This window comes from Cynara cardunculus (assembly GCF_001531365.2).
Source record: "Cynara cardunculus var. scolymus isolate 2C chromosome LG 5, CcrdV1, whole genome shotgun sequence".
NCBI classification, from domain to species: Eukaryota; Viridiplantae; Streptophyta; class Magnoliopsida; order Asterales; family Asteraceae; genus Cynara; species Cynara cardunculus.
Genome location: NC_037532.1, coordinates 22,550,021 through 22,562,886, shown reverse-complemented (window position 1 = coordinate 22,562,886; position 12,866 = coordinate 22,550,021). Strand labels below are relative to the sequence as shown.

The following is a 12,866-nucleotide window of genomic DNA, read 5'->3' as shown; positions in this document are numbered from 1 at the left end:
TTCGTTTGTTCGGTTAAGTTAAACGAACGAACATAAGCAAGCCTCCGTTCGTGTTCGTTCGGTTCGTTTACAGCCCTACTCATGAGAACGGATTTTTGTCATTTTACCATTTTATTTAATTACCAGGTGTTCAGGATAACACTTATCCCGGTAAACGCTTACTACCAAACAGACCTAATTATTGACTGGTTTTGGTTTTAAACTTCAAAAGACTAAGGGGTCGTTTACCATACACTTACCCGGGCAAGCGCTTATCAAGTCAAATTATCTTACGTGATGAATATGGTAAGAACTAAAAATCTTACCTAGTAAGAGCGAGACAAGGATCAAGAGTCTTACCCGATAAGTGAGGGCGACGACCCTTACCACGGTAAGCGCTTACTGGGTAAATTGTTACATATGGTGCCGTTTTGGTGGACTAAAGTCTTACCCGATAAGTAAGTGATAGTTTTAAATTTTACCGACAAGCGCTTATCGGGTAAGTGTTTAATAAACAGCCCCTAAGGATTTGTAAGTTTTTTTTTTTTTATTAACCTGGATATCCAACCCGCTATGCGAGTCGACTAATACCAGGACGACCACCTGCTTTGCAAATAGCCCGGAGTCACCGCATTTGAACCTCCGTGGCCACAAGGGAATTTTTATTCCTCCTTGGATTTGAATCTGGAACCTCCTAGTACTTTTGACCATTGAAGTCAAGCTCAAACCAATCAGTTTGGTTAATGAACACAAATCAGTCTCAAAAGCCTAAAAGAAAGTAGATTTTCATGACAAATTTTGTATATTTAAACATGGTTTTTGCAATTCATATAATAAAAATCCATAACAGAGAAGAACTTCTTAACTTACAAAAACAAACTGTTCAACTTGCCATTTATGAGCATAAACTCTCTACGCCGCAAGTACTTTTATACAAACAAATTTTTCGTTTTTTCATTCCATCTCCGCGCTTCGGCCCTCTTACCCGAGAACTCGAACCAGAAAACGGCCGCTTTATTAAAACTTAAAAGTTTTGATGGCTGCTCATTTTTTCGTCAACACGGCACTGCACTGTGCCATTATCTTCGATGCTCTAGTAATGGCATCGGTCATATAGAAGTTATCGACCATAACACCAAACGGTAATTTACTTACCTTTTTAGGGCTCTCAGGTTTCAACGAAACGGAAAAAGCAGCCGGTTCTCGCTCATCAAGATTCAGTAGATTTGGAGCCACGGTCCGTATCCGTGACCTGACCCCATGAATGGTGTCGTAAGGTAGTCTCACCCCAGAAACCTCAGAAAGTGCTCGGATTATCTTCCAATCTTCTCGAGCATCGCCGATGGTGGGGACCGCCGGGACAGTTTGCTGGGAACACCCTTCCGTATTCTCATATATCCCTTCCTTCTCGCTAAACACCGCTGATGGGAGGATCACATTTGCTCGATAAACGCCATTATCGCCATGGTGTCCCTGATAAACCACAAATGCATCTTTTGGAAGTTTATCTAAGTTAACATCATCAGCACCCATTAAGTACACGAACTTTGCAGATTCGATGGCATTGTCGGATTCAGGCACAAGTCCAAGGTCGAGAGCAGCGGCTTGGGCGGCATTCAAGAGCAAAACATTAAGCCCGTTCCAATCAGGTCGGATTAAGTTCTCGTTTTTGGCGGCCATAGATTGGAGGACGGAAAAAATAGCGTCCTTATCTTCCCTTTCGAAGATACCTGCACCCACAATGATGGCAGGGTTTTTGGCACTTGCGAGTGTGGAACTGAATGGATGGCCGCCATCAGCGATTGCCACTAGGGTTTCGGGGCCAGTGCCAAGATGCTGATGATCATAGTTGAAATCGGCTGCAGGGCCAATGTACCCGACCTTAGCTTGGGTTGCTCTAACAGTTTTGCGGATTCTGGCATTTACCATAGCAGCTTCAACTCTTGGCTGCCAATTGAAAATGTTTGCAAACCTTGGTGTTATTACTTCCAACAAAAAATGGGAAGAAAAGAAGACAAATCCCCAAAGGGCTATTCGCCAACTGTACAGAGTAACCTCACCTTCCTAGAGATCAGGGGTTTAACTCAAGTCTCCCCATGAGGTGAGACGTGTGTGTGAACTTAATTTTCCATTTATAAATATTATAAGCTTCAACAAAAAGCCAATAGCATGAGCCATGATTTAGTAAATAGACCTAATATATTCATCTCTCTCAAAAGAATGAACGATTCATGATATGTAGGAAGTTAATCATCGATTAAGAATGTACTTAACATTTCCCCAAAGCCGTATTGATTTAGCTAATTAAATTTAATCGATCTTCTATAACTAGACTTCTCCTGAATTCTGATCATTAAAAATACGGTAACTCATAATTTTGACTTCCATATGGAACTGCATAGTCCTAATTTTAGTTTCGTACATTTTTAATCTAACTACTCCCTCCGTCCCAAAATAAACGTCCACAATGAAAGACAGTTTTAGAAATGTGTAACTATTACACTTTTTAATTAACTAATGACAATTTTTCGAAATAATGAATTTCTCCATCTTAGAAGTAAGGGTAGAATTGGAAAGTAGGCACTTATTTATGAAAGTGGACACTTATTTTAGGACGGAACGAGTATATTATTTTGAATACAAGAAGTCTCTAATCAACAATGAAACACAGACACAAACTAGGGCTCAAGGATGATAGCAAGAACATCATAAGTGTGCTTTTCTTTGGTCTTAAACTTCAGAAAATTGCTGGTATTAATAATTGATTGCCGAAGTGATTCAAACCTTATGGCTGAAAATTTGACCAACATTAGTCACAAAACATTACCTGGGTACCAACAAGAAGAAAACAATCAGCTTTTTCCAATCCACCGATGCTGCTATTCAAGAGATATCCGGAACGCAGATCTGCATCTGTATTCTTGCCATTTCCCTCGCACCAAACATTATTTGACCCCATTTTGTTCAAGAAATCTTTGAGTAACATCATGGATTCTGCATCACTGAGTTTACCAGCTACCCCTACAATTTCTTCAGGTTTAATTTGGTGGATGACCTCAGCCACCACAGCAAGAGCATCACGCCAGCTCACAGGCTTAAACCGTCCATCAGCACCACGAATCATCGGATCACTAAGTCTCTGTCTCTTTAGACCATCATAACAGAAACGTGTTTTGTCTGATATCCATTCCTCATTGATGTCCTGTTTCAGGTCAATGTAGGAACTGATAAGCAAGATTTCTGATAAACAAAACTATTTGTGCAATTCAGTTCACTTCTTTTCTTTAGGCTTATTTTAATGTCTTTGTTCAACACTGCTTTTTTAAATATTCCTCAAGGAGAACAAGGATCATATAGAGGATGTGGAAACGAGGAATTATGGATCAAACAAGAGCAAACAGCACAGAGGTTTAAAAATCATATGTGAATGAGGGCCTCAAGTCCACCAACCCATAACTCAAAGAGGCCTTGGAAAAATATGCAAGAGAAACTCTCCACCAAGAATATGCAGGCTTTTCCGATATGACTGATTGTTCTGATGATCAATAGATATTTACTTCTCACAGTTGATGTCGTTATTACATCATAATTATAAGTATAATTGAATATTGAGTGTAGATAGAAACTCCAAACGGCATGACATATGAAGAGAAATTTGGGTGCCCTCATCGTAGGGCTGAAGATCAGCGCCATGAGAGCCGGTCATTAATTTCAATAATATAACATGAGAAATAGACGACATTCCCTTGCTATGCACAAAAAGAGAGAAAAACAGGCTTTCAATAAGGTGGAAAAATCAGCAGTATCTTTTACAACATTTAACCAAAAGCCTATAAGGTTGAACCAACCTTTTTGTTTGTGAACTTAAGCAACCCTACCGAAACCGAAACTCCCCCCCCCCCCCCAAGAACAAAAAGATCCCACTTGGAGAGAAACATAACCCAGATCACAAAAACTTTAAACCCTTCCATTCGCCAATTTCATCCTAAAAGTTTTAGCACAAACTTAGATGTAGACAAGAATTCCTTATTTTTCGAAAGAAGAAATGATTATTGTACCTAAAAAACAGAGCTACAAAAATACCGAAATAGAGTTAACCAAATCTTAATCATAGAAAAACTGATAATACTTTCGAACAAAAAAATGTAGAACATCTAATACAGATCAAGCAAATACCATGTTAAAGCTCATATACATGAAGATGAGTAAGCATAATACCTCATTTAACCGTGGAACAATGCGCATGACCTCTGGACCTCTACTGTCAATACGTATGTTGGAACCAACAGCATCTGTAACATCAATGCTTTCTGTTCCCTTCAACTCCCAATTTCGAGCTTTAAAAGCAAATGGCTTCGAGGTGAGTGCTCCTACAGGACAAATATCAATTACATTCCCTGAAAGTTCACTGGTCATAAGCTTTTCAACATAGGTGCCAATTTCTTCTCCACTCCCACGCCCCAACATGCCAAGATCCTGCACCCCAGCTATTTCACTTGCAAACCTGACACATCTGCTCAACAGATTCTGAGTATATTAGCAACAAAAATAAAGCAGAGCCACCACTACTCACTCATCAAGAAGAAAAATGAAATAACATATATACATGCACTAGTTTAGCACAGTTAAAAGAGGACTTTCACAAATCAAAGGCGTATCTGTAGAATCAATCAAGTAATACTACATAGCAGACAAAAACTGACTGCAGCAAAACAGTAACACTAAAATTAAAGAGACGTGACTTTTCAATACCAATGAATGTGGTTCTTATGAATATCTAAGGACGACAAAAATCAAGTAACTTCAAATTTAGAGTATCCAGAAAACATTTTATTTATCGAGCTCATGAATGATTGAGCAGTAAGCACGAAAGCCAAACATAAGTAGTTCACATCCATGTACCCTAAAAAATAATTATGACCCGCTTCAGTCAACTTAATAAGTAAACGATGTCCGTATAATCTCCGTAAGTTACAGAAATAAACCATCACCTAAATATACCAAATATAATGGTCAAGTGTTCCATTCATAGCCAAGTGTTCACTGAAAGAAACAAGCTAGAAGTGAATCACAAATCCATATCACAAGTTTCTATACAATTAGGTGATAACTGCATGAAGCACATAATTTATCAAAATTGGCATATCTATTTTGGAAATTCACATGCCAAAAACAATTAACACTGTGAAGATACCTAGAAAACAAGAAATGTTGATAAAAAACCAGAGAAACATAAATTACTGAATATGTAACTAAATTTGTAAAAAGGCCACATTTTTACAGCCATGTAGATGACTATGTTTGCATATCAAGCACATAACTCTATACATAAGAAGATGAATGCATGTTCCAGGTAAATGCCACAGCAATGAGAAGTCAACAAATGAGCATCTTCAATTCCATTCCAAGACAATGCTTGCAAATTAAATTACATTTTACAGTAGAGTTTCTGATTCAGAACAGCTTCGAAATAATCCTTTAAAATGATACAATAAACATGGTGGTTGTTTTGGAGAAGTCATCTGAAAGGTACGACATGGATGGTCTCTAGTTGTGAGAGACAGGCTTGTCTGAGAACATGAAGCATGGTTGTATAAAATGTACACTACAATCCAAAATTTCATAAATTCTGAGTGAGATAAGCACATAAATGACGCATACCTGGTACACTGAATACAACGAGTCATCACAGTCTTCACCAAAGGACCCAGATTCTTATCAACCACAGATCTTTTTGTTTCAGTAAAACGACCTCTATCGGATCCAAAAGCCATAGACTGATCTTGGAGGTCACACTCCCCACCCTGATCACAAATTGGGCAATCCAGTGGATGATTCATCAGAAGGAACTCCATTACTCCTTCACGTGCCTTCTTTGCAATTGGTGTGTCGGTCTTTATTTTCATCCCTGTAACCAAAACATCATATGCATTAGAAAATGCAGGTTCAGAATATTGAAGAGTTTGAACCATGTCCATATTAAGCTGAACTGAATACAAATCCTTAATAGATCGTCGAAAATGCATGGTTCAGTGTAACAATGTCTGCTGATGATTTGAGGGATGTGGAATTGTGGATTGGTCAATTCTTCAAGATAAACAACAGTCACTATTTTACACAATAATCTAATCACGAGCCTTCTCTTCCCCCCCCCCCCCAAAAAACAAATTATCTACCTTTGTACATTCTCTCATGAGTCTTCTCCTTCCCCTATGATTTATGTCTACATAAATTCTCTCTTTGATTTATGTCCCTCCTCATCTTTATCTCTCTCTCTCTCTCTCTTTTCTCTTGTCTTTGAATCTCGCATGTTGCTGTCTCAAAAGCTGAAGACAGATTGTGTCACAGGTAATGGCTTTTTCACTCATGTCATGTCCAACTAGCCCAAAGTCATAAAATCATTAGAATGGCATCAGCAGAACCTTGAGCCCACCAGCAACTCACTAGAAAGTCATGCTGGCATGGAGTCAATCCCAATAACATCTAAACCAATGAAGATGAAAAACACTTATAATGATTTATCCTATTTGTGATACTTTTCATGTAAATTCATAAAAGGAGAGAATGATATAGTAAACCCTTACTGAAGCACAAGCTATTTGAAACAAAATAATAGCTTTAGCAATCCAAAATTCTAATTAGTTGAAAGAACAAAATGAACCAAATCTTCATGTAAGAAGCACGGATACTACCAGGGCGGAAGTACCTATACCAAACACATATCAGATATTGGAACCTTTGAATATGCTCTATACACATCTTCTATATGCTTGAACAATCTTTCCTTATATTTAAAGCCTTTGATACATAATGATTGATCAAAATGTAAGAAAATACGCAACAGTTTTCTCAATTATCTTTCTGGAAAGATGACATCACAGCTTCCATCTTTTCAGGTAAAACTTCAAAATTCTTTACAATATGCAACCCCTGAGAAACTGACTTTGAAAGAATATAAATTGAATCCGTAATACTTAGTTTCCCTACCTAAGTATCCTGACTTACATGGATGAAAATGCTAAGATATACTGCCACACTGAAACGATTCAAGGGATATAAAAATTTAAACCTATTCAATCTTGTTTTTAGGTAATGAGCATTCACGTACCATATAATAGTGTGATAACCTAACCACGTTTTTCCCTTATATTCATCTATATAACATGATGAAAATTTAATGTATCCTAAGTGTGCTTTCTTGGAAAAATCAAAGCATACTTTGTTGTGCGATGGATCTTGTATAGTGTTTCTTAGGCCATTAGCAATGAAGCGGATAAACAAACTAGAAAACAAAATCAATTGTCAATCAAAGAAGTGAATTCTTTATTACAATTTAATGCACAAAGCAGGTATATAGAGAACAAGCCAAGAAATATGTAAATAACATGACGCTGAAAACGAATATATCCAGTAAAAACTGATAGAATATCACACATGATCTCAATCAAAAAAATAAAATTACAAAGCCACTGATCAATAGCTATAACAAAATATAAAAGAGTATATCTCAACTACCAGGAATGCAGTAACAAAATTTATTTTCATGAATACATCTAACCATGTAACTATCTTGCAAATTTCACAATACTGCATTCTATGTCAAGAAGTACCAAATACCACCAAACAGTAGTCTTAACTGAAAGCTCATATGTAAAGTTTACTTTGATATACATCACCCACTTCTATGTACCACCTAATTAAGTGTGAACAAAGATCATATAAATGAATTAAGAAAAATCAAGCTTCGCAGATATTGATTGTCAATCCCATTACCCGATCAACAATATAGGCATCACTTTTGAAAGCCTATACAGCATCCTAGAATTCATATTGATCTAATATTTATCAAACTTTAGCAAGCCAAACCCACATCTATAGCTATTAACCATCTAAACAATCTGGAGTTTAGTGTGCGTACGTTGTGAAAATTAAATTAAATTATTCAAATTATAAATCTAAGGCTTCACAGAGTTAGCAACTAAAATAGAATAGAAATTTTACCAGGAAGTGCCGGCATTGCGCAAGAAGCAACTGGCTTGGGTGACTTCTCCACTTCGACGAGACACATACGGCAATTACCGGCAATGGAAAGGCGGTCATGGTAACAAAACCGTGGAATGTCAACGCCGGCGACCGAACAAGCCTGCAAAACAGTCATCCCCTTTGGGATCTTAACCGGATACCCATCGACAAAGACCTCGATGACATCATCTGGATTGGGGAAATGAACCCTAGCTCCGGCAACAGGAGTGCGCTTTGGAAGATCGGGCTCAGCAGCCGCTTCAGCCGCGGCTTCAGGTTTGTGAAGCTCGGGTGTGGAGACGATGGTTCGAAAAAGATTGTATCTAGGATTTGTTGACAAAACCCTAGATGACGATGATCGAAGGGCTCTGGAAGCTAGCAAACCCAACCCCATTGATTATTACTCTCCTATCGCTAGAAACCTATGGTTTCTCCCTCTAGAACTTGATGAATGGAAGTTGAAAAATGAAGTATGTACTGTAGTTTGGCCGGAAAAACGGGGCAGGGCGTGTGGACACCATAGACACCATTCACGAGCAGAGGGGAACACGCTCCAGGTCCATTTCCTCCAAAATTCAAAGGCCCATTGGGCCTTAGCCCGTTTTCACCCACATCTTTTCCGTTGGCAAGTAGTCCGAGACCAACAAGGGACCGTAACCATGGGCGGACCTACATAGGTGCCATGGGTGGCACGTGCCACCGTATCGTTTCTCCGCCGAAGGGTAAAAAATTTAGGTTTCGTGTACGGTGCAACCGTATTAATTTGTTTTGTGCCACCATATGTATTTTGAAACTACAATGAGAACAAGTTTTATTTGGTAGAGTTGGTTTTCAAGGCTTTTATTCTACCCCACACCCATGTCCGAATCATGTTAGTGTCATTTTCTTAGTCAAACAATGCCACTGTTTGAAAAAAATTCCGTATATTTGTTTATTATAGTCAAACGATGTCACCGTTTGAAAAAAACTTCCTATATTTTTTTCTTATGGTCAAATGGTGCTACCGTTTAAAAAAATTTCTGGGTCCGTCCCTGACCGTAACTGATTGGGATCGAGACCTCAAGGATGGAAACGGGGCAGTATTGGGCATGTCATGTATCTCTCGTCTGGTTAACGAAAAAATAAAAACAATGTATTTTAAAATTAATGTTATAGTAAACTGTAACACCCCCAAACACCACATTTGATATAACATATATTTCATTACATAGAAACATAGTTTATATCACAAGGTCCCACTAGTACAAGGATTCTTATATGTAGAAAATCTACATATGAAAATTCCAAAACAAATCATGTACTATCACATGTAATACAACATGTATCTTCAAAAATAAGTAATCATATGCAGATCTTCAAAAGCAGATAACAGGTTAGGAAAATAATCGCATTTTCCCTCCCCTTATTATCCCTGGCCCCAGCCGTTCCTGCATTGCATATTTTTAATGAGGGTTAGACCAGAAGGGTCTAGTGAGTAAATCTCTTCTTTTGCAAATGCAGGGTGATGAACACCAACATATAATAAAGCAACTTTGCTCAGAAATATTTGCAATACAATCGAATAATGCAGTCCTCGATGATATGTATAATAGAATAAACTCAAGAACCTTAGTTCTATTTATAAAATATATCTGCTTAAAGATCCAACGTTCCCAAAATGAAACAAATATTGTAACCAAAGTTTCTTTGAATCATCAGAATAAAACGACCAGAATTCCTCTGAAATGATATAAGGCAATACTTACCCGTTATGACAAACCATTTTTCATTTCTCAATAACGTCTAAATTATTATTTCTAATAGGAATAATATCTCTAATTCATCAGGTCACAAAGAAATGATGACTCGAAGCTATTAAATCCAATTAGTAATAATAATAAGAGTTACAATAATATACACATATGACAACGCTCTCTTATTCCAAGTACACCTCTCCTTGATATGACACCCTTATTTTTTCACCAAAACAGGGCTACTTATCAGAACAGACAAAAGTCACCACGTCTGAAAGTACTCATTCTCAGTTCCAAGCCAGAACAGACAAAAGTCACCACGTCTGGGGAACTACCTCTTAAAGACAAGTTTCATACCAAAACAGACTTACGTCACCACGCTTGGTAGAAACAGTTTACAAAAATCCAATTCCATACCAAAACAGACTTACGTCACCACGCTTGGTAGAAATGTTTCCCAAAATATATTTTCATACCAAAACAGACTTACGTCACCACGCTTGGTAGAAACAGTTTCCCAAACCCAGTTCCATACCAAAACAGACTTACGTCACCACGCTTGGTTGGAACATATCTTTTTATTTTAAAAAGATATAAAATACCCTTTTTATAAATCCACAATTAAACCCAATAATAGACAATTTTTAAATTATATAAATGTCTAAAATATTCAACATTTGAAAATTATCAAATATAAGTCACCCGAATAAGTTATCCGGATATACAATCCGGACAACACTGTCCCTTCTTGTCCGATATACTAATCTGGACAACACTTGGTCGATTTATGACTAAATCGCATGACTTTTAATCGATTTAAAACTAAACTGCATGATTTATGTCCGGTTTAAGGCAATCCGGATAACACATGATCGATTTAAGACTAAACCGCTCAATACGTGATCGGTTTATAACTAATCCGTACGACTCTTAGACGATTTAAGGCTAAACCGCACAATGCTTGGTCGTATTCATACTTCTTCGTTCAAAACCTTTGTCCGGTTTACATATTTCAAGATTCTACCAACTCATTAAATCGCACGACTCTTGAGCGATTTATAACTAAATCGGACAACACGTGTCCGGTTTAAAACCAATCCGGTTACCTCTTATCCGGATAAAACTCTAAATCGCACAAGTTAATTTTAAAGATGGTATGCAGTTCTTTCAACAGCAATTAACCAAAACTTAAAAGAGTATTTTAGAAATCACTCACCTTATGCAATTACTTTGATTTTGAAGAAGATTGCAAAACTCCTCTTGAATATCCGGACAACACTTAACTTGAATAGCTTTCAAAATTCTAAAAGAAGCAGAGAAAAACTTGTTTCTTCATATAAAGCCTCTATTTATACTTTCCAATTATGGAAAGTCGGTCAATTCCCCCCGGCCCCCCCCCCCAATACATGCATATAAAAGTTTATGCACACATATGCACATGCATGCTTATTGATGCATACATATACATATATACCTAACATACACATACTCATATATATATATATATATACCCACATATTATGCATGTATCCCTATGCATAAAATACACATACTCACATATTAATTTTACGTAAGCATGTATACATATAAACAATTAATTCATATAATAAATATCTTGGGTAATAATTAGAACCCGGTTATCACATAAACCGTCAATATATTAATTACCAATGGTGAAAATAAAATATGTTTATCATTTAATAATAAATGTATTGGCGAATGATCTGTGAAAATGAGAGTTAAAGTGAGAAGCGTAAAAAGGAATGATTACCTTTAATCACAAATTAACTCATGAATCGCGTTTGATACGTGAATTGATTTGGTGTGTCTCCTCCTAATATAATATGCATCGAAGGGGGGAGAAACTTTCTTACGCTTCTCACCTTAACTCTCTTTCTCACCGGAACCCAACCCTATACATACATACATACATACATACATATGTATAATATACTAGAAGGGTGCTTGCATAATTTAGCGAGATATATCTCAATTTTAATGTTTCGTTTTATTATTTATTTATGTCGATATAATACGGTATTTAGTGGTTTTGAGAAAGGGAAGATGTTTTATTTTTGAATAAAATATAAATTCTGGAAATATATATATATATATATATATCGATATTAATATTAATATCAAATTTTACTATTTAAAGTTCTTGTTTTTTGTGTAATCTATATATATATATATATATATATATATATATATATATATATTAAAGAAGAAACCAAGCATAATGAGGTGGCACCTTCTAATGCTTAGAACCCCTCCTATATTTTTTCTCATTTTTTTGATTTTTTTAAATGTTGAATATGTTAAAGACTTTTTTGTCCCTGGATTAAAAATGTATAGCTATAATTAACCCGGGTTATTTTTGTAATTTTCTATACCCAAGTTTAACCTCCAACTCTTGATTTGCTCTTCCATTTACTTTCTTTTATTTCTTAATGAAATTTGTTTTTTAAAGTTTCAATAATAAACAAAATGAAATCATATAAAATCMTTTGGTGAGGGATGAAGAAGATGARAGTTGAARAAKAATTCAAAGATTTTAAAAGGTATGTAGAAATTATATTCTTAAAAAAATGTGATTTGTTATTAGATATTTCTTTTTCAATATTGTTGGATGTGTTGTTATCATAGGATATGATTGTGTTTACGATTGGATCATATAAATTGTGTTTATGATTTGATCATATAAATTCGAATAAGATTTTGATATTTTATAATCACAGGATATGATAAACTTTTTTCGAATTTAAGCTTCATTAACAATAACTATTTATATGTGATTGATAATTACGTTAAATTTTGACTATTTCAAGAGTTTTTTCAATTAATAGAAATCCTTTGGTGAGTAATGAAGAAATAAAAGTTGAAGAAAACTTAAAAGCTTTAATAAGGTATGTAAAAATTATATTATTTACAAAATGTGATTTGTTATTACATATTTTTTTTCTTTTCAATATTGTTGGATTTGTCGTTATCGTAAGACATGATTGTGTTTACGATTGGATTATATAAATTCGAATAAAGTTTTGATATTTAATGATTACAAGATATTATAAAAACGAATTTAAACTCCGTTCACAATAATTGTTTATACGTGATTAATAATCATCAATATAT

At 35.8% G+C, this 12,866-nt stretch overlaps 1 protein-coding gene across 1 annotated transcript; it reads right to left on the bottom strand.

Moving 5' to 3' along the window:
- Positions 1–762: 762 nt before the first annotated feature.
- LOC112513115 (NADH dehydrogenase [ubiquinone] iron-sulfur protein 1, mitochondrial-like) lies at positions 763–8,494 on the bottom strand. The gene is made up of 5 exons (XM_025119260.1): positions 7,981–8,494; positions 5,641–5,887; positions 4,198–4,492; positions 2,807–3,181; positions 763–1,926 (listed from the first exon to the last, which is right to left on the bottom strand). The coding sequence occupies exons 1-5, from the start codon at positions 8,393–8,395 to the stop codon at positions 1,024–1,026; spliced, it is 2,235 nt and encodes a 744-aa protein (XP_024975028.1). The 5' UTR covers positions 8,396–8,494; the 3' UTR covers positions 763–1,023.
- Between the last annotated feature and the right edge of the window lie 4,372 nt (positions 8,495–12,866).

What these genes read in the sequence shown, in the direction of transcription:
- LOC112513115 (XM_025119260.1), bottom strand. Translation starts at nt 8,395, where the DNA reads ATGGGGTTGGGTTTGCTAGCTTCCAGAGCCCTTCGATCATCGTCATCT. An exon ending in CGTTGTATTCAGTGTACCAG is followed by an intron (nt 4,493 to 5,640) that starts GTATGCGTCATT and finishes TCTGTTGAGCAG; the next exon opens with ATGTGTCAGGTTTGCAAGTG. An exon ending in TTCTTCTTGTTGGTACCCAG is followed by an intron (nt 1,927 to 2,806) that starts GTAATGTTTTGT and finishes TTCAATTGGCAG; the next exon opens with CCAAGAGTTGAAGCTGCTAT.